The sequence below is a fragment of the Mirounga angustirostris genome, unplaced genomic scaffold (genome assembly GCF_029215605.1).
Source record: "Mirounga angustirostris isolate CCGP_5_RB_7025 unplaced genomic scaffold, mMirAng1.0.hap1 SCAF_13, whole genome shotgun sequence".
NCBI classification, from domain to species: domain Eukaryota; kingdom Metazoa; phylum Chordata; class Mammalia; order Carnivora; family Phocidae; genus Mirounga; species Mirounga angustirostris.
This window is the reverse complement of record NW_026991721.1, coordinates 38,727,125-38,753,973: the sequence shown is the minus strand read 5'-3', so window position 1 is coordinate 38,753,973 and position 26,849 is coordinate 38,727,125. Positions and strand designations below refer to the sequence as shown.

The 26,849-nt window shown below is 45.2% G+C and overlaps 1 protein-coding gene and 1 pseudogene across 2 annotated transcripts; both read left to right on the top strand.

Annotated features, from left to right (window-relative positions):
* The first annotated feature begins 3,868 nt into the window (after positions 1 to 3,868).
* Positions 3,869 to 7,996, top strand: LOC135362352 (serum amyloid A-2 protein-like). Its single transcript, XM_064576774.1, has 4 exons — positions 3,869 to 3,937; positions 4,633 to 4,727; positions 7,283 to 7,421; positions 7,687 to 7,996. The coding sequence occupies exons 2-4, from the start codon at positions 4,637 to 4,639 to the stop codon at positions 7,847 to 7,849; spliced, it is 393 nt and encodes a 130-aa protein (XP_064432844.1). The 5' UTR covers positions 3,869 to 3,937; positions 4,633 to 4,636; the 3' UTR covers positions 7,850 to 7,996.
* A 519-nt stretch (positions 7,997 to 8,515) lies between these two features.
* LOC135362337 (BLOC-2 complex member HPS5-like) lies at positions 8,516 to 25,513 on the top strand (annotated as a pseudogene). The gene is made up of 10 exons (XR_010406897.1): positions 8,516 to 8,536; positions 9,073 to 9,214; positions 11,774 to 11,892; positions 12,064 to 12,219; positions 12,976 to 13,095; positions 14,292 to 14,405; positions 15,695 to 15,801; positions 18,488 to 18,752; positions 20,575 to 20,725; positions 23,359 to 25,513. The product of XR_010406897.1 is annotated as a BLOC-2 complex member HPS5-like (transcript).
* Positions 25,514 to 26,849: the final 1,336 nt, after the last annotated feature.

The following is a 26,849-nucleotide window of genomic DNA, read 5'->3' as shown; positions in this document are numbered from 1 at the left end:
CCTAACTAGAGATTTCAAAAACCAAGCTCGGGAAATCAGAGAATTGTGAAAGGGGTCCCTTGGCACCCGAGTTTGAAAAGCAGGCTGTAGAGTGAGGTTCTTCCCTGTCCCACAGCTGAGGACCAAGAGGCCCCACGTACCCCACGTCCTAGGGAGAGCATCCAAGAAGCAGCCAGATCGCGTGAGCCCCAGGGCTGACGACGAGGTAGCAGGGCAGGCCTGTGGGATCAGCACCGCCTGGTCACATCCCCCCCCGCCCAGGACCCTGTAGAAGAGGCCCGGGCAGGAAGAGAAGGGGCCCTCGGGCACTCTGGGGGTCTACTAGAGAGACACTGAGGTTGGGGAGGGGCAGTGGCTGCGCCAGGTGGGGCGACACCTTATCCAGAGACGGGGCTTGGAACATGGGCCACTGTCAGGGGCAGCCGTGGGTACACCTGCTCCTCTCTGGGGAGGCCCTGCACATCTGGGGGTGCCGGGCTGAAGCTCAACTTCAGCTCAGGAGCACTGCCGGCACACCTGGTGATGAACAATAGCTCAAAGCCCATTATTTCTTCCTGGGAAATATAATGAGAGGGGACCTGTATAAGTTTACATTGTAATAGCATATTCCATTATTTCTAAGATACACATTTTTTTAAAAGATTTTATTTATTTATTTGACAGAGAGAGACACAGCGGGAGAGGGAACACAAGCAGGGAGAGTGGGAGAGGGAGAAGCAGGCCTCCCGCCCAGCAGGGAGCCCGATGTGGGGCTGGATCCCAGGACCCTGGGATCACGACCTGACCGAAGGCAGATGCTTAACAACTGAGCCAAGCAGGTGCCCCCCCACAGTTCTTTCTAACAAAGGGATCTTCAGAGACACCCAGAAATAACACTTTCAAACACGTGAAAGAATGCTGCTGTGTCCTGAAAATTTCAACCGGGATCTTTATTTTGTTTTTTAATTTTTAAAAGATTTTATTTATTTATTTGACAGAGAGAGAGCACAGTAGGCAGAACTGCAGGCAGAGGGAGACGGAGAAGCAGGATCCCCGCCCAGCAGAGAGCCCAATGAGGGGCTCCATCCAGGACCCCGCGACCATGACCTGAGCTGAAGGCAGCTGCCCAACCGACTGAGCCACCCGGGAGCCCCTAAACCAGGATCTTTAAAGATAGAACTTTGCTTGGTAATCTTACTTATTAAAGTGTTCATGATGTGTGGCCTCCGTACAATTTATTAAATAATCTTCCTGTCTCCCGCAATGTATAAAGTACTATGAGTTGTCTTGGCTAAGCCAGAAGAGTTCAGTGTATTAAGTACTTTCCAAGTGCTCAGAACATATTTGCATCATTTGAATCACCAAATTTTTCTTTCTTATACGTGCAAATCTCGCAGGTAGGTAACGTTACGTTATTCTTCTCATTTGAAATTCATGAAACTGTTGATCATTCTTTCGGCTGGCCCTCTGAGTCTGGGCCCTAGGCCTCCCATCCTCGCTTGATCACGGTACCCTGTGGGGCGTCTTTTCTAACTTTGGTTTCTGGCTCTTCATAGGCTTGGTGTTCCTCTCATCCACTTAAATTCATGTAACAGAGAAAAGGGAGGTCTCTGAGGCCTCTCCACAGCCTGGTCACACGGCCCTATTAGAGGAGGGGGACCGTCTCAGGTCTTCTGGAAACCAGGTCACTTCTGAGAGGGAAAGGGCTTCTCACTACTAACAAAGTTGGCACAATAGGCCCAACAGACACAGTCTCTGGAGTCCGGGACACAGCGACTCATGGCAGACTTCGGGAGATCTCTCCAAGGCCTGGAGATCTGATACCACCGTGCCAACATCTTTCTTTGGCAGGAGACACAAGGGAAATTGCTCCCAGTCCCTCCTGTTTATTGTTCTAAGCTTGGCCCTGCAGGGAGCTCAGTGTCTCTTCCAGAAAGAGAGACTACGTGACGGAACAAAGGAAGAGACCATGCCTTGCTTGCCCAAGCCCCTGTGAGGAGTTCCTCGTGGGTCTAGAAAGTGTCCTCGTGCGCTCTCTGTAATGTTTCTATCAAAGAAGGGAATGACTGGAATGCTGTCTGAAAGTGGGGAGGGCTTTCCAGCACGGAATGGCCCCAAGGGAGTAAAAGAATTGTCACAGGATGGGATCACTGGCCCAGGAGTTCTGCCCTGGGGAGCCTGGGAGGAGGGGCATGGGCATCACATGGCCTCCCCTGGGAAGCAGCCCCCAAACTCCCTTTCACCACTGGCTCTGGAGGGTTGACACTTGCCCTTCTCCCCACATGTCTACTCCTAGGACCAAGGGAGCCAAAACAGCTCAGGGTCCCAGACTGGGCAGACCTCAGTGACCCCACCTTTCCCAGGGAATGATTTGTGTGGGGAATGTCCAAATGCTGCTCAGCATTGCCCTGGATAAGAACCACAGGGACAGAGGGAACCTTTGACAGTTGTCTGCCCTACACCTCTCATCTCGTTGTACCTACAGTTATTCAAATAAGACCCAGACCCAGAAAGAGGCATCACTCCTAGTGCTGGCAGGCTCCAACCTAAGACGGTGATTCCCTCCCACTAGTGGAATCCTTGCCTGATTGGCTTCATCCTGGGTCAGCCTCCCCTTTGCAGTCTCCTACCCATAACTCCTCTAGTCTTGTGACAAATCAGAAGTCCGCCTCCTGCTTCTGCTCTGGGTTCCTGGTGGAGCTCGAGTCCTACCTCCTTCCTGGCTACTACTTAGCATCTTCCAACCTCTGGGCTGTCCAGTCTCCATGATTTGCTTGCATCAGCCCTGGAGGCACTTGTCTTGCATCTGAAATGCCTGCTCATTTTGCTTGTCTCCAGGATGCACCCCAGGCCACACCCCTGAGCTAGCACTCCCTGGGCTGGGCCTTCCTGGCCCTACTTCCTTAGGCTTCCAGCCCGGGGCCCCAGGTCAGTGTGTCATGGACCAGGTCAGTCCTCTGGACCCCCCATCATTGCTACCACATCACACACGCACCATCCTCTCTTCTCCAGGGAAATCCGATGACCTCTAAACTTCCCCTTTCACAAACAGGGGCAGGGAAGGGGTAGGTGAGTGGACGAGGGCCTCCATCCCACTGATACCGTCTGCATGCAATTTCTTCCCACCATAATCCTCCTAAACTCACATAGTAAAGCCCAGTCCTGCTTTTCCAGCTGAAACAGTTGTTCCGTATGTTCTTGTCGGGCATCCAACTTTCTCCTGAATCTTCTATTCTCATAATTTAGCAGCCAGTGGGCGATTTTCTGATCATTTTTAGGATGGATCATTTCTCTGTGACACTGTAGCAAATGTCTACAAAGAAATTCAATGTTCCTGGACCAGCGTGTCCTCCATTTAAGCCTGCCATTAGGAGCTCCCCCAGCAACTGATCATGAATACACTCCAGTCTGAAGGACTCCTTTTTCCAGCATCCAGGCCACTCCACTGAGTGCTGGAAGCTTTATTTTCCTGGTTGTTGGTCCTTCCTGTCCTTCTCCTGCTCCCTGGGGTCCCAGCTTATCCTTATCTCTTCCTTCAATGGAGACTGCTCTTCCATTGGGCTTCTACGCTCTCATTCTTGAGACAATCAAATCTCTTTTCTAATATTGATTACTCTTCACACCCATTGTCAATACATTATTGTGTGTGGAAGGAAACCTTTCCTCACCAAGAGTGAGACTGAAAACAGGCAGAAAACCCCACGTTTGCTACATTCCTGGAAGCTGCCAGATTGCACAACCTGGGAAATTAGATGGACATGAAGAAAGAGGCCGATATTCTGGATGCTGTGTTCTGGCCAAGGGGAATTTCCCAAATCTCAGTGTTTTGCTTCAAACCTGGCTTCCGCTTCATTCCCCTAGCAAAGCGTCAGTATATATACTGTGGGCACCCTTAGCAGGCAGGAGGGGCAGGCAGCTCAGCTTCACCAGGAGCCTCCTTGGGAAGCAACAGCCAAAGGTGAGGTACTAGAACTTTCCAACACGATTTCTCTTTGCAGACTCCCGTTCCCCACGGCATTCCTGCGCTATGTCCCAGCTCTCTGCTTCCTTCCTGCATCTCCTAGCCTGACAATTAGGATTCAGCAGATGTGAATACTTTCTGGGACTGGGATTTAGTCGTGCACTTCCTCGGTGAGAGTTCAGGGATGGGTAGAGCAGGCATTCTGCAAAGGTTTGTGCATTGTTTCACTCATCTCATTCGACAGACTGGTATATGGTCACAAAATGCCCAGATGCTTCTTTGGAAGCTTTCTTTACAGTGGGTGTCAGGGCCACAGGTGATGCCTGAAAGGGAAAGTGGTTTATATTAGAAGCGCAGTGCAGTCTCTCATACTGGGATTCCAATGAGGCAAGTGGAAATGGACACGTGGACCCTCTGGAATTCTCTCTATGTATCTGCGTATCACCTGCCTAATATATGTATACGCACTGTCTACTTCTTTCTACATATAATACATACACATATATGTACATACACAGGTATATATGTACACACGTGTGTGTGTGTATGTGTGTGTAGATCTACAGATATAGATACTATTGAGTGTGGCTTAGTTTTGGAATACAAGATCGGATCAACATTACTCCCCGAAAAAACCAATCCAAAGCAAAACTAAACACCTATCATCTTTGTGTGTCTCTTTGACTCTGCAGCAGGATGAAGCTATTCCTGGGCATCCTCTTGTGCTCCCTGGTCCTGGGCGTCAGCAGCCAAAGCTGGTTAACCTTCCTCAGGGAAGCTGGTCAAGGTAAGGCCCAAAGCATGGGGGTCAGGGGGAGGCCGCACCTGGCCTCCCTCCAGGATTCCCCAGAGCAGAGGCCACATCCACACAGGGCAAAGGCCGCAAGTGGGACGCGAAGAAGTGTGGTTTTCAAGATAGCAGTTTCACAGGCTTTCTATTTCTTGATTTTTTAACTGAACTGTATCTGACATATAACATCATGTATGTTTAAGGTGTATGTCGTGTTAATTTGATGCATTCCTATATTCAATCTGATTGCCTTTGTAGCTATAATTAGCACCTCTCTCATGTTACATAATTTCCCTTTCCTTTTAGTCATTGAAATACTTCAATTCTAGGCTATAGCACGTTTGATAATTATGATACAATATTGTTTGGTGCTCATTATACTGTGCCTTAAGTCTCTAGGGCTTACTTACTGCGTGTGGCTTTTCCCCTTAAACCACAGGTGTCCTATCCTTCCACCCCTGGCTTTTCTGGGCGGCAGTGCACTCTTCCATGGAGATCCCCAGGCTGGAGGTCACATAAAGTTTGGGCCTCAACTTGCAGCAGGAGCAGGAAGAGATAGATGTGGGGTCCAGGGTGCCGGCTCCCTTCCTACAAGTGGGAGTCGAGTGCCGCCTAGTGGGAAAGCAGGGACAGCTCATGGCTGGGTCTCAGGCAGCCAGGAAGGGGTGCCTCAAACTTGTGCACTTAGTCATCCCATCCAAGATGAACGGAGCTTGGCCCGTGCTAGGCACTGTTCTAAGAGCTTCACGTGGATGGATGAACTGGTTTTCATCCTCAGGTTTTAATCTGTGATCCTGCGATGTAGGCACCATCACCCCTTAACAGAGAACCTGAGGCACAAAGAGATGAAGCGTCTGACAAAGTCCTCAAGCAGAGCAGGGTTCACCCCAGTGGTGGAGCCCCCCCAGACTTTGCTAGGACAGGACTGTCCTGCCTCCCACAGCAGAGAGCGCATGGCCGACTGCGGGGTTTGGGAACACACAACCCTCTTGTTTATCTGAGTGAATGGCAGAGAGTCAGGCTGTGGGAGAGGCGGAAGGCCACTCTGCAGAGCTCCTCTCCCCGCAACGAAAGGCACAAGGATTCCATGATGCAGGTTCTGCGGGCCTGAGACCTGGCTGCGCAGGAGAGCAAGAGACATGCGCCTCAGTAGTCAGACTCAGCGGCAAGATTTGTGTATTTCACAAAATCATTTCTTTTCTTTTTCTTTTTCTGTGAGAGTCACTGATGACTGTTTTAAGAGTTTGCTGTCACTCCTTTCTAAATTCTCACAGGCACCACTACAAATGTGTTTCCATCTTTAGGTCAAGGTTTTTCAAAGGGTTGTTCTAGGACCGCGTGCATGAGAATCGCCTGGGGCTTGGGGTGCTTTGTGAAATGCAGATGCTGGGAGCACACACCCCCCTCTGCTGAATCATCATTTCGGGGCTGAGCCTGAAATCTGGCCTTTACCAAGCACCCCGGGGGCTTTTTGTGCCCACTCAAGCTTGGGAACCACTGCCTCCAGTTTTGCCCCCACAAGGGACCAGTATGTCAGGCATTTTGGAAGGACTTCGTAAGCAAGGGGCCTCCAGCCACCTATTTAAATCTGTAACTTGGAGGGAGTAGGTTCAATAAGAATGCTCTTTCTAAACACCAGAATTAATAAATGCATAAAATGGAGATAAGGGATCGCATGGATATTAAACTAGGATTACAACTTGACAGTAGATTTTTCTCTTTTGCTTATTAAGTTACTTTTTGAAAGTCTTCATCTTATTGTAGCCTGATCGGATTCCTTCAGTCAGTAACTCTCCGGTCTTCCTCTGAGCCTAGTCCCTTTACTGTTTTTGTCCCAGCCTTCCTAAGGCCCAGAGAAGTGATAGCATAGTGAGCACCTACAACCTTCTAGAAGTTACACGTGTATTTTCTCAGTTTGTCTGCATAAGCACTGTGTAGAGGGCAATACTCTTCAGTTTCCTGGGGAGAACGCTGAACTTTAGAGCTGGGGTAGTTGCCCTTTCTCTGCATTTGATGCTGTGAAGCTCTCTTGGGAGAATTCACCTTTATCACCTGATGATTGAGTTCTGACAGTCTCCTGGTGCCACATTTGCCCCAGACATTCGGATGTACACAGAACTGAGCTGTCTTCACGCTGCCCACAGCGCTGAATCGCTCCCCTTTACTAGGTTGGGAGCCCTCCGGGTCAGCAGCCTCCCTCAGACTTGCCTTTGTCCTCACGCCCCAGTCAGAGGGTTCCCTGCCCTTTCCAGGTAGAGGTTCATTGCACAACGAAGCATCCCTTAAAGACCATCCCCCTCTTGTTCATACACATCACACACAGCCAAAAACCAAGTAGCAACAGTACTTAGAATGGAATCAAAAGAAGAAAACTTGCACCCGGTGTGATTCTCCTAACATTAACCCAGGGGAGTGAAAAGTAAAGGAATATGTATCTCAGCCAGTATAATCTCAAAGGTTTTTGTCAAAAGACTGAAATCTTAGAATCATTGGGAGGAAAATTTTTCTCTGTTTTGCCAGGAGATGATCACTTTTATTTTCTTTCCTTTCAGGGGCTAGAGACATGATGAGAGCTTACTCTGACATGAGAGAAGCCAATTACAAAAATTCCGACAAATATTTTCATGCCCGGGGGAACTATGATGCTGCACAAAGGGGCCCTGGGGGTGCCTGGGCTGCTAAAGTGATCAGGTAACATAGCTGCTGGGGTTGGAAGGATGGGTGAGCTGAGCATGCCAAGCTGTGATTTCCACCCTCCCCCATGGGTGCTGGTTCCCCAGCACAAGGGGATCTGCCAGGCTGAGTTGGGCTGTACCCAGAAATGATCAGTGTTTAGCGTCTCTAAACCTGGCCTCTTGTAGATTCATTAGTTTCTTGGAAAGAGGAGAGATAGGAAGGGTGGAGGTGTTGTTCATCAGCCCCTGATTAATCTCTTACCTGCTTCCCTCCATTCCAGCGATGCCAGAGAGAATTCTCAGAGAGTCACAGACCTTTTTAAGTATGGAGACAGTGGCCACGGAGTGGAGGACTCAAAGGCTGACCAGGCTGCCAATGAATGGGGCCGGAGTGGCAAAGACCCCAACTACTTCCGACCCCCTGGCCTGCCTGACAAGTACTGAGCTTCCTCTTTGTTCTGCCCTCAGGAGTTGGGCTGTGAGTCCCCTGAGGGCAGGGACACCCAGTCACTGAGTTCTCTGTCCCCGGGGGCTGGTGGAGGACACCTAATAGGTGTCTAATAAATGCTTGAAGAGATTGACTATTGAAAAGTGTGTGTTACTCAGTCTTGGGTGTAAGGACTGCTCGTTTGTTCCCCAGGGGAGATGGATGGACACCCCCGTGCGGGCGGAGCCCGGGCCCCCGGGTTTGGTGTAGGGGGACCATCTCAGCATGACACAGGACAGACGCCCCACACCCACCCCTCCCCGATCAGACCCGCTCCCCTGTCCAGGCCCCTCTGGTTGCACGGGTGCTATTTCCAGGTCCTTCCGTGTCCAGGCCCCTCACTGCCATCCGTGGGGTCCTCTTACCTTCTCTGTCCTCAGCGTCTGGTTCCCTTTGTTTTGCTCCTCGGTGGTCTCTGTTCCTGGGGGCAGGGAACCCAGCCGTGGGAGGACGGGACTGTGGCATCCAGCTCCGGCCACTGCCACCTTGATCTTCTGTTGTTTTCTCAGCACCTCCAAATCCAATGAAAACCAATTTCTGTCCCTGCCATCTGAGGAACGGGTCCAAGGCAGTTTTTCTCCACCTTATTTGCACTGCTCTACAAAAGCTCCCGGGAACAAAACATGTCAGGAAATGGTGGCTTAGTGACATCAGCAACATCTGGCGAGTTTTGTTGTCACCTCAGTGGGGGCCTTCTTGTTCATCAACTTTGACTTGTGGCACCCAGCAAACTTTCTCTGCCAAGCAAAGGACCATGGCCACACACTTTCTAACAAGACCTTAATGGCAGCCTTGTGAGGGCCCGTCCTGAATTATCCTTCGTTTTTATCCCTTAATAGCCAATCTTCTGCAACTATATAATAATTCTTTATGTTAACCAGCCCCTCCAAATTACTGCCTGGTTTCTGTCTCCTGACTGGCCCCTCACCAATAACGGGGTCTCCAATCTGCCAGGGCGTATAGGGTCTGCATGGGCTCTCCCCTTTGATATCCACAGCACGGCAGATAAGACCTCTCACACTGTCTCCGCCTCTCACTCTCAGCATGCTGAGGCCTCTCCAAGTGTTTTGTTGCTATTTCTAGACTTCTCTGTGTCCCCATCTCTTCACTGCCCAGTCACCTGTGTCCTGTCGCATTCTCTGCCTCTGCGCCTTGTCTCTCAGTGGCCCCTCTACATTAGTCTTTGGGAAGCCTAATTCTGGCTTGCCAGTTCATAAAGAAGTACTTTTTTCTCTTGGACTTGAAAAGAGCAAAGGAGAGTATCAAGCTTGGTTACGCCTGCAGTCCTTGTGTTTGGGATACTTTTATTGAAGGATTGACAGGTAATAATCAGATTGCCTTATCAAATAGAAATTAGTGTAGAGAACAATAGCATCTTAGCATTTTCACATTTAAAGAAAAAGACTTAAGTACAAAATCGCTTCTATTCTGGGCAACCTCCATTCCGTTTCCCCCTCAGTTTCTTAATTTTTAATACTTCTTCAAACATTGGTTTCATTTGCAATGGTATTATAAGAAATTCATTTTATTTCTCTCACAGTCATACTCAGAAAATGTATATAGCAATGTTGGAGAAGTTGGGGTTAAAGTAAAACGTTCTATAAATGCAGATATATAAAAACAAGAAAATCCTTTATGTAATGTACTAACGCTGAGATAATCTATGCCATTTATTGAGTACTTACTGTGCGTCAGATATCATGCTAAACACTTCATAGGCATCATCTCATTTCTTCCTTACAAGTGTCTTCAGAGTAGGTGGTGTTATTCCATTTAATGGGTGAAGAAACTGAGGCACAGAGAGATTGTAATAGTTGAGTGGGCTAAACTGCTGTAGTAAATATCTCCTAATAACTCGGATACAATAGAAGTTCATTTCTTGCTCCTGTCACTCCAGGACAGGTTCCAGGTCAGTGGGAAGCTCTCTTCCATGTGGTAATCCAGGGTTCTAAGTTTCTTCCATTTCTTTGAACTCCATCTTCCTGTGGGCTTGTGATTGAGAATGGATTGCTGTGTCCAGGGGAATGCATGTGGAAGGGGCAAACATGCTATGCCCTCTTAGGGGCCTGACCTTGTAATGCCTGACATCTCTCCTGTTCATGTTCCATTGGTGAGAATTTTATCACATGGTCTCCTTACCTGTGAAAGAGACTGGGAAATGTAAGCTATCCAGGTGTCTAGAAGGAAGGGAATGGTACGGGTGAAGAGCTTGCACGTCTCAGGGATTTTGGTGGATTAACAGCAGTCTCCATTTCACACGTGACTGAAAGTGTGTGTCATCCTCCTATGGAAACCGGCTCTCATACTTCAGACCATGCATGCTTTTTCCACTGTATAGACCCGTTTTTGAATAATTGATTTATCAAAAGTTAACAATCACAAGTACAGATACATTTTTATATTGTCTGACTTAAAGATCTTCAAGTTTTCTAGAAACATGATCTGTAGTTATTGTTCTGCTTCAGTTCACATTTAGCAGTTAAAAGCATAAGAAATGATTTCAGTCTTTCTCTGAGTTGAGGTAGACTGTCTTTTACATGAAATAAGAAAATTTATTTCTCCTCCAGTAGGTTCACATTATTATGTTTCACATTACTTTTTTTTTTTTCACGTTGTTACTTACTGGAACTTTGCAATATCTGTCTCTTATGTGATCACACCCAACCTGAAAAGAGTATGATCAGCCTGAGGGGTTGTTAACTTGTAACCAGAGCTGGCTAGAGCCAGTGGGTTGGGTACTTTGAGATGATGCAGCTGCTTGCTTGAATTTAGGGGGAGATGTTTGGCTTAGCTCCCACCCAGTTATAAAGCTTGCCCTCACATCTCCAGCTGTAAATGATGGTTGCCTTCTCTGAATTTGTTCAAGTACTTACTGCCTGACACAATCAAATAGGCGCAATAATGAAACTGGGGAAAAATGATTTTTAAAAACCATGTATCAGAAATGCAAGGTTGGGTTTTTAGAAATGATCTGAACAGGTTCCACCTTTTTGCTAATGATGTAGTTAAGGAAAACAGCTTTTGGAACTGTTCTTGGGGAATGGTCTTCAGAGCCAGTTGAAAACTACTTCAAAAAACTCATTTTAGGGGCTCCTGGCTGGCTCAGTCGGTGGAACATGCAACTCTTGATCTCTGGATTGTAGGTTTGAGCCCCACGTTGGGTGTAGAGATTACTTAAAATCTTAAAAAAAAAAAACCCTCAGAGGGGGAAGCCTGCTTCTCCCTCTGACCCTCCCCCCTCTCATGTGCTCTCTCTCTCATTCTCTGTCTCAAATAAATAAATAAAATCTTTTAAAAAAACAAAAACAAAAACAAAAACCTCACTGTAGATTCATGTGTGTGTGTATTATTATATATATATACTTTAAACTACAAGTAGTTTTAACTAGATCGTCACTCACACTTGGCTGTAACTGATGTTTATTAAAAATAGGTGAAATTTTAACTTTATTTTGTTCAAACAGATGGGCTAGAGGGCACTGGTTCTAGGAAAAATGACAAATTTGGCCTTGATGATATATACTGTATATATACGTGTGTACATATATATATATATACACAGATATATATATTCTATTGATTTAGTATATAACACATATATTCTAATATATGTTACCTTTTTTGAGGGTGATAGTGGCTTATATATTGGTTATGTGTTCTTCTCTTGTTTAAAAAATTAAAATGTGCTTTGCCTCCCAATTTGAGTTTAAGGTCTTTAAAAGTAGGGATTGTGTGTCTTGTTCTTTTTTTTGTCCTTCACTGCTTAAACATTGTGCCAGGCACCCAGGAGGTCCATGACTGATGATTGTTGAATGAATGTATTCATGAACTGAATATTTATAGCTATGAGATGAAAGGAAAAGGTGTGCTTTATCTTTCAGAAATGGCAAGTTCCAATCCTGCATATATGGAGATGGAAGAAGGAGACTTACCAACATGATTAGTTATTGAATGATTCAGTTCCCTTTGACAATCCTTTGTTGATTGCTTATGCTGCCCGGTAAGTTGTCATATATGTTGTTTATATGAATAAAGCGCGTATTTTTTTGTGTCTTAATCTCTAAAGTTTTACTCAGTTGCCTTGTTATTTTTATTTCTAATAAGTGCTTAGACATGTAACCAAGTTACATCATCTCACTGAAGTTGGGGACTAACTTGTTTTTAAATGCAGGTTGTATGAGAAGTTTGGAGAATCTGCCCTTCGGTCCTTAATCAGGTTTTACCCATCTGTTTTGCCTTCGGATGTCATGCAACTTTGTCATCATCATCCTGCTCAGTTTTTGGCCTATTTAGACAGTCTGGTGAAATCGGGGCCTGAAGATCAACGGTGAGAAGGCGAGAACATTTGCAGACTCCCCTTTGCTTTGATAGGGCATTGTTTCCCTTTTAGAAGCCATTGTAACGTTTTTACTGCCAACTGCCACCGAGCTGAGGCCCCTACTATGGAAGAGGATGATTACAGTCATTACCCTTCTGTCACAGTCCACAGCACGCACTGTAAATGTGTGCAGACCACATTCTCTTCCCCCCCCCCCACCCCCCCAGGGATTCTCAGATGATCAGAGTAAATTTAAAGCCCTGCTTCAGGTCCTCCGCTAAGACAGGTAAGTTTCCTTGTTGTCTGGGCTGGTGAGTGGATTTATTGCCACCTCCTTGTTGATAGCATCCCAGCTTTTTGCGGGGTCTCATCTTTTTGTGGATCTCAGTTCCAGCTTTGCTGCTTTTTTAGATTGAGGCCTCATTGCCTATTTCTGCATGGCCCTTGGTTGTTGAAAGTAGCAACATCCCCCCCCCCCCCACCACCACCACCTTTTTTCCTCTGATTGATTTACATGTGCCATACTGGCCTCCTTCCTCTCTCTGTCCCTCGTTTTTTTGGCCCTTTGACATTTTCCTTGTTATCTTGAGCTCACCTGTTCATTTAAAAGGCTGTCAGATTTTCACCTGCATTTCTAGACATCTTGTAGCAGAGCATTTTCATCTACTATTTTGATCCCCTAATAACATTTTCTTCACATTCCCACATTTTAGGTCTCTTTTCTCAGCGTGAAGATTGGTGATTTTGTCTCCAACTTTCTTTTAGGCCATCCTTCCTTGAGTCCCTTCTACAACCAGAGTCTTTGAGATTGGATTGGCTGCTTTGGGCCGTGTCCCACGATGCTCCCCCAAGCACAAGCACGATGGACAATGAAGGAAACCCCAGGTACAGAAGTTCTCTGTCTAAGCTGTGATGTTCTTCTGGAATGAAATGGCTTTATTCACATGTAGCATTCTGGGCTTTCTTCAGGAACAGCTGTGGAAGAGACTGACTCAAGTCACGATAGTAATGAGACTGAGTGTACTTCTTAGTGGTTCTGAACATTTTTGGACTTACAGATCTTACAAGAATCTGATGATTCCTCTCAGAAAAATGCATATCCCTGCACAATTTTGCACATGATTTCAGGTTAAACTGACCCCCTGAAGCTCTTTCATGGATCCACATTAAGAGTCCTTGATGATTCAATCTGTATTAGAGGGAGAAAATTGTATGTTTTTTTCCTGGAAAATTTCTAGACATAGCTTGATTTGGGACTAAGAAAAAAAACTATTCATAAAAAAATACGCACTGATACATGTAATGTATTAGAAATGTTCCTTGTGTTTTCCTCTAGGAGAAGCTTTTTAAAAGCCCCCCAAAGTGCCTATCTTATATGCCTAGACAAAAGCTCTAGAAGGACATACAATGGCTGTCTGTGAGTGATGAATGAATTATAGGCTTCTTTCCTTTGCTTTTGATTACTTAAAATGTCTATTTTTAAAAAATAAACAGGTAATCGATTTTACTGGAAAAACAGAATTGACATAAATTAAAATTACATATTTGAATATTGTGATTAATAACCTCAGTCAACCAGCAAACTATTCCCAAAACTTTAAGGACATATAAGCAAGCAAGCAAGCACCAAATGTTTACAGAACCACAGAGAAATTTCAAGTACCACTGTAGACTGGTGATAAAGAAGGCCTTTAAAAAAGGTCGGTTGGGCATCTGCCTTTGGCTCAGGTCATGATCCCAGGGTCCTGGGATCGAGTCCCGCATCGGGCTCCCTGCTCGGCGGGGAGCCTGCTTCTCCCTCTGCCTGCTCTGCCTGCCCCTTGCCCTGTTTGTGCGCGCGCTCTCTCTCCCTGACAAATAAATAAAGAGCTTTAAAAAAAAAATAGAATAAAAAATAAACAGGTATTTGTATAGGAAAAATAGCTATTTTTAATTTTTCAAAAGGCAAGTAGAAATGTTTGAAAAATACAATAGTAATGGAACAAATAAAATTAAACTCTGTTCTTACCTATTAGATGATGAATAAACATTTTGTAGAATGTATTTCCTATTCCATTTACTGAGAGCTTTTCATTTCACAGGCCTCATTCACACTTGTGTTCGTGGGGTTATAGCCAGCTGATGCTTCATCTCATTAAACTACCTGCAGATTTTACAACCAAAGAGAAAATGACTGACATCTGTAAGTCTCATGGGTAAGTGAGAATTTTTTAGAAGCTGAAGTTAAGATTAGAATCATCTTAGTTAATAGCTCTGTAGCAAAGGACTTGAGTTGGTATGCTTTATCATTTGGGAATTCTCTTTACTATGGAAAAGTACCTTTTGTTTTAAGTGATAGTAGAGTAAACATCTTTTTAAATTTTGTGCATATTTTTTCTTTGTGTAGAAGAGACGGCCCTTGCTAATTCCTCTCTCCCCCTGGTCCTTAGTAGCTAGCCCCAGTTCTCAGGCACTGAGGTGGTATTTAATTAAGCACCAGACTGTGTGATAAGTTACAATTGATGCAGGGTTCTCAAGAAGGGAGAGATCAGAATGTGCTCAGTAGAAGTGCTGGTGAAGGACTTCAGGAGGGGGTGAGACTTTGGAGGTGAAAGCCCTGAAGGCTGGACAGGATTTGTATTGATAAAGGAGCCCAAGAGGAGGGCAGGGCAGGCGAGAGAAACATCAGGAGCAGGAGAAACTGACATTGCTTTTTGTCTGGACCACGTATCGGTTCTTTATTGCTTGGCCGTGTTACCTTATGGCTCCACCTGGATTATCATCTTCTGGAGCTAGGGACCTGTGTCTTCCTTTTTCCTCATAATGCCTCAGTTCGTGGTAGGTACTTGATACATATTTGTTCATTGATAATAAGAGATGAGACTAGTCGGGTGTGGTGGGTGATGAGATCATGTAGGACCTTGAAAGCTCATCAGAAGAATTTAGCTATCAGTAGAGACCTTTTAGACTTTGGTACAAAAATGACATGATAAAAATGGAGCTTTCTGGAGATCATTTCTGGTGTCATACATGAGAAAGAAATGGGACATTCTGCAGAAAAATGTAGTGAGACTTAAAGACAACGGGTATAGCAAATGAAGGAGGGCGAAGAGTCAAGGAAAACTTCCATAGTTTGCATATTTGGGGGAGAAATCTGAAAGTTTATAAAGTATTTAAGGTTACATATTTCATAATTGGTGCTTGGCCTCAAATGTCAGTATTTATCTCTAGCTTTTATTCTTTTTTTTCTTAAACACTCCAGATGGGGCTGTCTAATAGAACTGTCTATGATAATGGAAATATTCTACTACATCGTCCAATATGGTAGCCACTAGCCACTTAGGCTATTGAAAGCTTGAAATATGGATTGGTCAGCTGAAGAACTTTTTACTTAATTTAAATTTAAGTAGCCACATGTGGCTAGCATCTACTCTATTGGACAGCACAGCTCCAGATAAATTCACTGTTTTGATTCCTTTCTTCCACTTGGTTCTCTAAATTAAAGTTTCTGGCCTGGATATCTTTCTCTTTGTTTGGAGCTGGAAAGAAGAAGAGAGGCCTTCACCAACATTGTGTGCCTAAATGATATGAGCCTGATGGAAGGGGACAATGGTATGTAAATCCCAACTGGTTACTCTTGGCTGTACTATTTTAGAAGTCACTGCAGACTTTTCAATAAAGAAATTTGGTGAACATTTTGATGATCCTGTATGTAATTCTATAATTCCAGCTAGCTGTCAGATTTGTGGAGGTTTGTTTTTTCTTGTTGTTTTTTAAGATTTGATTGGAGAGAGAGTGAGTGAGAGAGAGCAGGAGCAAGGGGAGGGGCAGAGGGAGAGGGAGAAGCAGGCTCCCCGCTGAGCAGGGAGCCCGATGCAGGACTCAATCCCAGGACCCTGGGACTATGACCCAAGCCGAAGGCAGACATTTGACCAACTGAGCCACCCAGGCGTCCTAGAGGTTTGTTTTGTTGTTGTTGTTTGTTTGTTTTGTTCGTTTATCTATACCACGTAGTATATTATGAAATCATAATAACTTTTCTATTAACGAATGCTTCCTGTGCGTTAGGCACTTTGCTAGGTCCTTTTTCGTTTGCCGTTTAAATGAGATAACAAGCCGTTGGCGTAGTTCCTGTTATTTCTGTTTTACAGAAGTCATAACTGAGGCCTAGAGGAAGGAGAGTCAGTTTCCCCAAAGCCATACCACTGGTGGAGCAAGTGTTCAGGCCCAGGTCTGACTCTCTCTAAAGTTTGTGTTCAGATTCTTCTCTCAGCACTAGGCTTTTACACAGCCAAAAGTTAGATATCATCCAAATGAACTTAAAGTGGACTGGCAGTCAGCTTTTCCTAAGCCTTCACAGGTATTTAGATAATTAAAAAAAATTTGGGGGGCGCCTGGGTGGCTCAGTCGCTAAGCATCTGCCTTCGGCTCAGGTCATGATCCCAGGGTCCTGGGATCAAGCCCCACATCGGGCTCCCTGCTCAGCGGGAAGCCTGCTTCTCCCTCTCCCACTCCCCCTGCTTGTGTTCCTGCTCTCGCTATCGCTCTCTCTGTCAAATAAATAAATAAAATCTTTAAAAAATAATTTTTTTTTTAAAATTTTCATCAATCCAACAAAGATAAAATGATAATCAGAAGGCCACGCTTTGACACACTGATATCTGAGGCCTGAGACTCTGTCTTGGCTGTTCTGTAGTGTTGCTTTATTCGTCTCAGTGCAAAGATGCCAAGTGCGTGACATCGGGGTCCTTTATTCAGCAGTGTGACCTACAGCCTGTTCAGCCCTGTTGGTGTAGGAGAGGGAAAGTTCGAACAGGGCAGGGAAGCCAATTGACTGGCAAGTGTTAGCTTCTGATGTCCCAACTATTGCAAAAATTACTGAGATCATCTGTTTCAGAAATGAAGAAGAGGGCCAGGTGGTTCTGCCGGACTAGAGCTGTAGACATGGATACGCTCCTGAAAAATAACCAGAATAGTTAAGATAGACATGGCTTATATTTTTCAAGTTACAACACGATGTTTATTGTAATAGATAAACACTGAAAATTCGGGAAGCATAAAGAAAATAAGTATCACTTAAAATCTTTTCTGCCCAGATAGTCTGAATATTTTGGTAAAGTAATAATAGCAGCTGTTCTTACCCTTGGTATATTAAATGGGGGTCTTTTCTAGACACTTCTGTTTCCCCATAACTCATATTAATCACTCTTCAAGGCATGTTGGTTTTACTGCCAAATGTAGATCTGTGTACTTAACTTTTGCTCCACCACCAGCTCCGGTCCTAGCTACTTGCCTAGATGGCGGCAGTAACCTCAGAATTAGTCGACTGGTTTCCATTCTCTCCCACCTTTAATCCATTTGCCCTATAGCAGCCAGAAGCGTTCTTTTACAAAAATTGGGTGATGTGGCTCTCCTCCTTGAAGCGCCTTACGTGGAATTCAGAATAAAATCCAGGCCTTTGTGCACTGTAGGCCTTTCTTTGAGTTCCTTGAATTCAAGGTCTGTCCTGTCTCAAGTGACCTTCCATGTTTCCTTTGCCGGAAATGCAGGCTCCTTCACCTTCCGTTCCTGACGCCCTGCCACCTCAAGCTGCCCGTATGTGAGCCACAGGCACGTGCTCTCTAAGCTTGCCTGGTCTTTAAACTCTCTGCTTACCTGTCCCATCCTAATGGAGCCCTTCTCAGATCCTCCCCCAAACCTGCCATTCTCTCTAATGGTTCCCTGATCTTTTTGTTTTTTTAATACTTCATTTATTTATTAGAGAGAGAGAGCACAAGCAGGGGCAGTGGCAGGCAGAGGGAGAAGCAGGCTCCCCCCGAGCAAAGAGCCCGATGTGGGACTCAAGACCTGAGCTGAAGGCAGATGCTTAAGGACTGAGCCACCCAGGGACCCTGGTTCCCTGATTTTTATCGCACCGAGCCCAGTTTATACGTACAGATTTATCTCTGTGTTTTTCTAAGGTTCTGCCCCCTTTACTAGACTGTGAGCTCCACAAGAGTGCAGGGCTCATCATGTCTGGTTGGTCCCTCACTGCACCTTGGGTGCCTAGCCTAGACTATACCTGGGAAATTCCTGAGTGAGCAAGTGAATGAAGAATTTTGGAACTAATTTTGTGACTTCTCCTTATCATTATTTATTCAGCAAATGTTCAGAAAGCAACTTTGTGTTAGGATGATGAGGTACGTTCTTAGGTTTTGGTAGTAAACGTTTTCACAAGCGGTTTTGACCATCTCCTATACACAGGCAGAGTTCTAAGGGCCATTAGAGCCGACGTGTGTGTTTCTGTATGTGTGCGTAGGTTGGATCCCAGAGACTGTGGAGGAATGGAAGCTTCTGCTACATCTCGTACAGAACAAGAGCACGAACCCCCAGAAGTCGCCAAATGGAAACTTCAGTGATGGGCCTCCCCCCATCAACGTGGAGAATGTGGCACTCCTGTTAGCTAAGGCCATGGGCCCAGATCGGGCCTGGTCACTGCTACAGGAATGTGGTTTGACCCTGGAGCTGTCAGAGAGGTTTACCAGAACCTGCGATATCCTAAGGATTGCTGAGAAAAGGCAGAGGTAATACTTGTCATGCCCTTTCCACAGGGGCTTGGGGAACGTAGATGCTCACAGATTTTCAGAAGGGGGATGGAGCTTTTAGAGATCATTCAGCCCCAGCTGGTCACTAACAGCTGAGGGGGCTGAGACTCATCTGCTGATGAAGGCGATTGAGGGATGAGCCTAAAGTAACGTGTTTCACAGTCATGACCGAGACACTGTGCAGATCAGTGTGAATACCCAAAGTTGACATGTAGTAGTTCTCAAAGACAGTTACTAGTACCAAAGTTCAAATTGTCTCAGGACTTTTTTGGTTTTTGTTTTCATCGTGGTAAAATACAGGTAACGTAACATTTACCATCTTAACCATTTTTAAGTGTTTGGTTCAGTCGTGTTAAGTATATCCATATCATCTTGCAAAACTTCAACTTTACGCATTAAACAACTCCTCATTACCCCCTCCGTGCAGCTTCTGGCAACCACCTGTCTGCTTTCTGTCTCTAATTTTGACTGCAGTAGTCTCCCCTTATCCAAGGGGGATATGTTCCCCAAGACCCCCAGTGGAAATCTGAAACCATGGATTTACTGAACCCATATATGTACTATGTTGTTTCCTATACGTGCATACCTATGATGAAGTTTAATTTGTAAACTAGACACAGTAAGAGATTAATAATAGCTAATAAAATAGAACAGTTAAGACAGCATACCGTAATAAAGGTTATGTGAATGTGGTCTTTCTCTCTCTCTCCATTCCTCTCTCTCTGTCTTTCAAAATATCTTACTGTACCGTACTCACCCCTCTTCTTGTGATGGTGTGAGATGAGAAAATGCCCATGTGATGAGATGAACTGAGGTGAACGACATAGGCATTATGACGTAGTGTTAGGCTATTCCTAACTTTCTGATGATATATCAGAAGGAGGATCATTTGCTTCTGGACCATGGTGGACCATGGGTATCTGAAACCATAGAAAACAAAACTGTGGATAAGGGAGGACTACTGTATTATAAGTATCTTACATAAGTGGATTCATATGGTGCTTGTCTTTTTGTGACTGGCTTTTATTTCACTTAGCATAATGTTTTCAAGGTTCATTCATATTACAGCATGTGCCAGAATTTCCTTCCCTTTTAGGGTTGAATAATACTCCATGGTGTGGATATACCACGTTTTGTTTATCCATTCATCTGTCTTATGGACACTGGGGATGCTTCTACCTCGTGGCTATTATGAGTAATGCTGCTCTGAACACGGATATACGAATGTCTCTTTGAGACCCTGCTTCTAATTCTTTTGGGTGTGTACCCAGAAGTGGAATCGCTAGAACACATGGAATTCTATTTGTAATTTTTTGAGGCGCTGTCATACTGTTTTCCATAAGGGTCGCACCATGTTCCATTCCCACGAGTAGTGCACAAGTGTACCATTTTCTCCATATTCTCACCAACACTAGTTATTTTCTTTTTGACAGTAGCCGTCCCTAATGGGCATGAGGTGAGAAGTCACTGTGGTTTTTATGTGCATTTCCCTAATGATTAATGATGTTGAGGATCTTTTCATACACTTGCTGGCTGTTTGTATATCATCTTTGGAGACCTGTCTATTCATGTCCATTGCCTATTTTTTAATTGCATTGTTTTTTTGATGTATGAATTTTTTGTATATTCTGGATATTAACCCTTTATCAGATACATGATTCACTCCATTGACCGTGTCTTTTGATGCACAGACTCGGTCAGTTTTTTGAATCCTTTCATTCTTTGTAGGTTTTAAGAAGTTTTTTATAAAGAAAAAACAATGAAAACTAAGTGCACCTGTTTCTTTTCTTTCGGATTTCAGAGCCTTGATACAAAGCATGCTTGAAAAATGTGATCGGTTTCTCTGGTCTCAGCAGGCCTAGTGGAAGAAGATTCAGCAAATGTCACAATGCTTTGAGAAAAACTGAACCATGCTCCTGAACCTCCTGAGTGCATTTGCTGTTGAAGGAAAGGTACACCTGAAAACCCTGCCACGTTACCGGGGGTACTTTAGTCAGTGTCTATAACTTCTGCATTTGTGGCTCTATCTGTGACCTCAGTGTTTGTCAACCACGGTTGAATTTTGACAGGAATCAGGCCTTGTTTGCTGAAATGAAGTGCTCTGGAATCAGAATTTGCAAGTTCACAGCCATGCAGGCCTTATTCTGAACTACAGTATTATTTTCTCCTTGCTAGTGGATTGGGGGAATTATCGTGACTCGTGTAGAGAGCAGAAGTTTCTCATCCTGGTTGCATGAAGACAGATAAAATAACTGACAGGGGTTGAATTCTTTTTATATCTTATCTGGAATAGTTGAGAAAGTACTGAAATAAGACCTAGCGGAATGGAATGAGCACATCAAATAAGTGAAACACTGAAAATTCAGATGAGATATTTACATGGAATGACCCCATATTTAAATTGAGCTAATTGAAAATATATTTTCTCTCAGTATTTGACTTTTTCTAATCTGAACCTGTATGCAAATGACTGGAAAGGTTTTATCTCTAAACTTTCCTGAACAGTGGTCCAAAGGAATCATGCACTTTTTTAAAAACTATTTTTTAAAAGCCATAATAAAGGAAAGCTAAGTACTAACAAACACTGTAGTAGGCGCTGTGCCAGGTACTAGAATGCCTTCCTCAGGCTCCTGTACATTTACATAGCATGTTACATTAATAATAAATGTAAAATCTGTTTTTATTTGAAGGGACCTGTATCTGTTAACATAAATGAACTCAATAAACACGAGTTTATTGTGAACAATTTGCGGGAAGGTGTGGGGTAGACTCAGTGTGGAGTAAGAAAAGCATTGGATACGTTGCATGATTCACTTCTTTTTTTCATTCGTAACACAGCCAGAGAGCTACAGACAGAAATGGCTGTCATACTTCCACATGGTATTCGGATATGATGTGACCAGAGGGCTTGAAGGAGATTGTCAGAGAAAGGAGGCTTCTCAAAGTTCCTTAGGGTTTTGGGGAGCGTAGAAAACCTAACACTTCTGGTCAACAGTGGGTGTGGTGGGGGGGTGTGTGTTTGGGTGTGTGTGGTATTTCCCCTTACCAAGCAGGTCTCTGACACCAATCGGGTGACCTACAGTTCAACCCAATTCTGACACTACTGACCCAGAGGTAGCATCAGATCCCCCAGGTGAAGGGCTCAGTCCCAAAAGACTGCCCTCCATTTTATTATTTTTTTAATTTAAATTCAGTTAATTAACATATAATGTGTTACTGGTTTCAGAGGTATAGGTCAGTGATTCATCAGTCTTACATAACACCCGGTGCTCATTACATCACGTGCCCCCCTTAATAATGTCCATCACCCAGTTACCCCATCCCCCCACCCCGTGCCCTCCACTTCAGACACTAATTGCAAGTCCCAGTTGTTAACTATACTTCTGACCAACTGGCTGTACATCAGAGGTCCTCACGACGCCTTCCTTGGATTTGATGGTTTGATTAATTTGCTAGAGCAGCTCCCAGAACTCAGAGAAACAGTTTGTTTAATAGATTGCCAGTTTGTTATATAAGGATATAACTCAGGAACAACCAGATAGAAGAGATGCAAAAGGCAAGATTTGGGGGAAAGCGTCAGGAGCGTCCATGCCTGCTCCAAGCTCCACCTTCTCCAAATCGCCCCATGTTCACCAGTCCGGAAGCTCTCTGAATCAAGTTCTTTGGGGTTTTTTATGCCTTCGTTACAAGAGCATGGTTGAGTAAATCACTGGTCACTGGTGATCGAACTCAGCCCCTCTCTCCCACTGAGGTCAGGGGTGGGGCTTGGGGGGCTGGGCGTGAAAGTCCCGATCCTCTGAATCACCGGCAGCCAGCCCCCATCCTTAGGTGCGGTCCAAATGTCACCTCGTTAGTACTGCAAGGCATCTCTGTGGCGTTCATCACTTAGGACATTCCAGGGGTTTTAGGAGCTCTGTACCAGAAATGGGAGGAAGACCAAATACGGACTTCTGAACCGTCAATCACAGTATCATACCTTCCCACTAGCATCACCTGGGTTTTGGCTGTAGTGGATTATGTTGAATGTGAGTCTGTACTAAGGTAAGGAGCAAGACCCCTCCCTTCACTGTCCGTCAGCTTCTGTCACTACATAATGACTGTCCAGAAGAGGGCCCAGAAGAAATCTCAGGAGAAGGACACAGCCTGAACTGGCCCAATTGTGCGATCATTTCCTGACGGATTGTTTTAAGGCATCTTACGGCAATCCTCATTTGCCAAAGGGGCACAGAGAAATTTCTAGCATTAAAAAAAGAATAAAAATCACATCATCTGAATTTATTTTCCAAAGTAAACCAAGCAAGCAGCAAAAATCCCCTTCGGTGAAACACTGAAGTTTGAACAGTCAAGTTGGATATTAGGCAGTGTTTTCCAATACAACCTGTATCTTTTACTGGCCTAAAAATTACAGACAGTGATTCATGGTGGCCTCACTTTCAACAGGCTGCAGGGTAGCGTAGTGGCTAAGAGCTTGGTGCTGAGGAGGGCTGTCTAGCTTTGAATGCTGCTCTGTCTCCTTATAAATGACTGTGGGGAAGTTACTTTTTTCTCTGTGTCCGTTTTCTCTTCTAAACAATGGGGATGGTAGTAGCACTCAGGATGGTTTGAGAAGTGACGGAGGTCATGAATGTGATGAATGTGAAGCACGGAGCAGGCGCCTGGCACAGAGTACAGGGAGAGCCATCTCTTGGTGACACGTGAGACTAAAGTGCAGGGCAGTAAAGCTTGTGACGGTGCCCAGGAACACGTGTTAGCTGTTGTGTGAGAGGATTGGAAGATCCTTGCACCCAGAAGTGATCAGACCCGGGTAAGCTGGTTCATACGAACCCGGGAGAGTGGGAGCACCAAAACTGAAGGTAAGAATGTCCTTGTATGTGTTAAATGTCCCTGTCCTGCCCAAGGCTCCAAACCTTGTGATCGTCCTTGCCTCTCCCCTCCTCAACCCTCATTTACGTTTCCCTAGCCACCGCTAGGGAAATCCTCTCAGTTCTGTGTTGGTGGTGGTTTCCACTGGTCATTCCCCGTCCGCCCTCCCCCCCCCCCCCGCCATCTCTCTTGCTGCCAGTCCACGTTCTCATTTCTTCTTGCCTGCCTAGACAGTCGGAGCAGTCCTAGTGACCTTTCTTTCTTCACTTGTAAACACTGCCTTCCCCCCGCCACCCGCCACCACCACTCAGTCTCAGCGCCCTAAAATACAAGCACCTAGGCATCACCCAGGGCAGGTGATTCACAGCCCTGCCACACATTAGAGTCAGCACAGGAGCTTGTGAAAAATACTGAGTCGGGGATCCTGCCCCAGGCCTGGGATCTGTAGATCAAGGGTCTAATACAATCCTCAGCCGGCCTCCTACCCCCACATTGTTGCTAGATTTAGGTAGAGAGTGACCCTGGTTTACAGATAAACCCGTCTTGGTCTCATGGGAAGTTAATGAGAGGTCCACTGCCAGAGTTCTTGTCCTTTTGAGGCACGGCCTTAGTCACACCTCTTCCCAATCAGAAACTTTCGGTGGCTCCCCTCTGCTTTCAGAATAAAGCCCGAATCCTTGAGCTTGTCATTGAAGGCCCTCTCTGACTTGTTTCCAAATTCAGTTCCTCAGTTCGAGAGTTTGTCTCTCATCCTGGATTCTCTGTTTCGTGGATACACTCTGCATGTGGGCCTCTGGTTGGACCCCTGCTTAAACCCTGAAGTGTCCTTCGCCCCAGTCCCCCACCTGCTAAATCCCATTGGGGTTCGGTGCCTTCAGATTCCACATGTCAATTTGGGTTATTTTACAGATAACATAAACAAGGGGCTGAAATCTCTCTTCGCACCAGGAAACAGTAACTTTAGAGTGGGGTCAGAGCTTTTCCTAACCCTTCATTTAGAAGAAATCTGCATACCCCTAAACTTCCTGAATAACACTACAGAGTTGGAACCCAGTGCTGCTGTGTGGAGTCTGGAGTTTCCAGTCAGCCCTGGTCTAATGGATCAAATACAGATCACAGAAGCAGCCTGGAAAAATTCCTACTTGGTAATTCTTTCCAGAGGGCTTAGAAAAATACAGACTGGCACCACTGTGTCCTAAGTACAGACAATGTTTTCCCAGATAGTGTTTTTCCCATCTTGCCCAAGTAATACATTTTTCCAGACGGGCAACTCTGAATCAATGTGAATATTCAAATTGATGTTTCCCTCTAGTGATGTGGGCAATATTTATACCTGTTATCCATAGGTAAAGCCTGGGTTTAGTGACTTAGTGTCAGGTTTGTTTGTTTTTTTTAAGTATTTTTTTTAAAGATTTTATTTATGTATATATTTGAGAGAGAGAGAGCACAAGCAGAGGGAGAGGAAGAAGCAGGCTCCTTGCTGAGCAGGAAGCCCGATGCGGGGCTTGATCCCAGGACCCTGGGATCATGACCCGAGCCGAAGGCAGACGCTTAACCGACTGAGCCACCCAGGCGTCCCACCACCATCTTGGAATTTTTAATAATTTCTGAACAAGGATCTCCACATTTTTATTTTGCATTGGGACCCACATGTTAAGTAACTGGCTCCGGCTGCCACAGGAGATCTGAGGTGGAGCCTAAGATTTTACGTTTCCAACAGGTTTCCAGGTGATGCTTCCTTGGATCACCCTCTGGGTAGCAAGGCTCAGTCTAAAGTCTGGTAAAGCAGCAACTTGGAAGGAGCCAAGGCCCCTGGCAAGTGGATTACTTGCCACATTAAGCGAAACATAAATTTTTGTATTCCTTAAACTTCTGAATTTTTTTTTAAAAGATTTTATTTATTTGACAGAGACACAGTGAGAGAGAGAACCCAAGCAGGGGGAGTGGGAGAGAGAGAAGCAGACTCCCCGCTGAGCAAGGAAGCCTGACATGGGGCTCGATCCCAGGACCCTGGGATCCTGACCTGAGCTGAAGGCAGACGCTTAATGACTGAGCCACCCAGGCGCCCAAGCCTCTGAATTTTTGTTACAAGTGAGCTTTACTCTAATTAAAGGAAGTGAAGTAGAGCCAGTCACAGCTGGTTCTGTCCTCAGTTTATTTAGGCTTAAATAATTTTGGAGAAAGCCTTCTGTGAAGTGTGCCTCCGACTGTGTCAAACACCAGCTCAGGCTCTCTGGTTGCCCCCCTCCAATGCTAGCGGGTGCCCGACTAGAACAGCCTTTACGACCTTGGGGACTGTGGAGGAGAAGCAGCCAAAGCAGTGCAGCCCAGGCTGGCCCGAGTTCAGCTTCGATGTTTGGAGGCAAGCTTGAGCCAACAAAAACTTGCTTCCTACTGCCCTTGAAACTTTGCCCCACTGGGGACCTTGTGGCTCAGATATTCCTTGGATCCCCTAACCACGTAGACTTAATCTGTTATTCAAGTCAAGGTCCTTGTATAAAAAGTACTGAAGGATCCTCAATCTCTAACCTCCAGGCAGCCCTCCAACTATAACCTGGGGTACAGGGGAGAATGGCACGTCCACACTTACCCAATAGTGAGATCCACAGGGCCCAGGGCCCATACAGATGGTGGCCCAAATGCCAGGCAGAGTCCAAGCTGTGAACAGGCTGGGGCTTTCTATGCAACCTTGCTGCTAACCTGCCCACAAACCGGGCTAGGTCTTGCCTAGACCAGAAACATTTCCGTTTCTCCCCGAAACGATTCTGTCAGCAGTGGAGGCTTTTCTCTGCCTGGCTTATTAACTGTAAGTCTCCATCAGAGAACTGGGGAGTCTTACTATTATTTATTAATACTGCCCAAGGAAGTAGTGGTGTAGCTTAAGGGAGGAGCCTCAAGTCGGCCTGCCTGTGTTCAGATCTTGGCTTTACCAGTGATATCTGTGACCTTGAGCAACTTACTCAATCTCTTTGTCCCCCCGTGTCCTCATCTGAAAAAAAAATCTACACCATAGAGTTGTGGCCGACTGGGACTAGAATTAGAGCTCAATAAATATTAGCCATTATGACTTGTACTATTATTCAGATATTCTTCTGGCCAATCCCTGTAATCCTGGTTTTTGTTTTTTAACCAAAACATATTTTTATTTCACACTAAACATAGCGAGAGTTTTGCTTTTCTTTTTTTCATATGGAGATGGTAATATTTTTTAGA

Coding starts and splice junctions, on each gene's coding strand:
- LOC135362352 (XM_064576774.1), top strand. CDS start 4,637: ATGAAGCTATTCCTGGGCATCCTCTTGTGCTCCCTGGTCCTGGGCGTC. Junction 4,728..7,282: donor CCTCAGGGAAGCTGGTCAAG/GTAAGGCCCAAA, acceptor CTTTCCTTTCAG/GGGCTAGAGACATGATGAGA. Junction 7,422..7,686: donor TGGGCTGCTAAAGTGATCAG/GTAACATAGCTG, acceptor CCTCCATTCCAG/CGATGCCAGAGAGAATTCTC.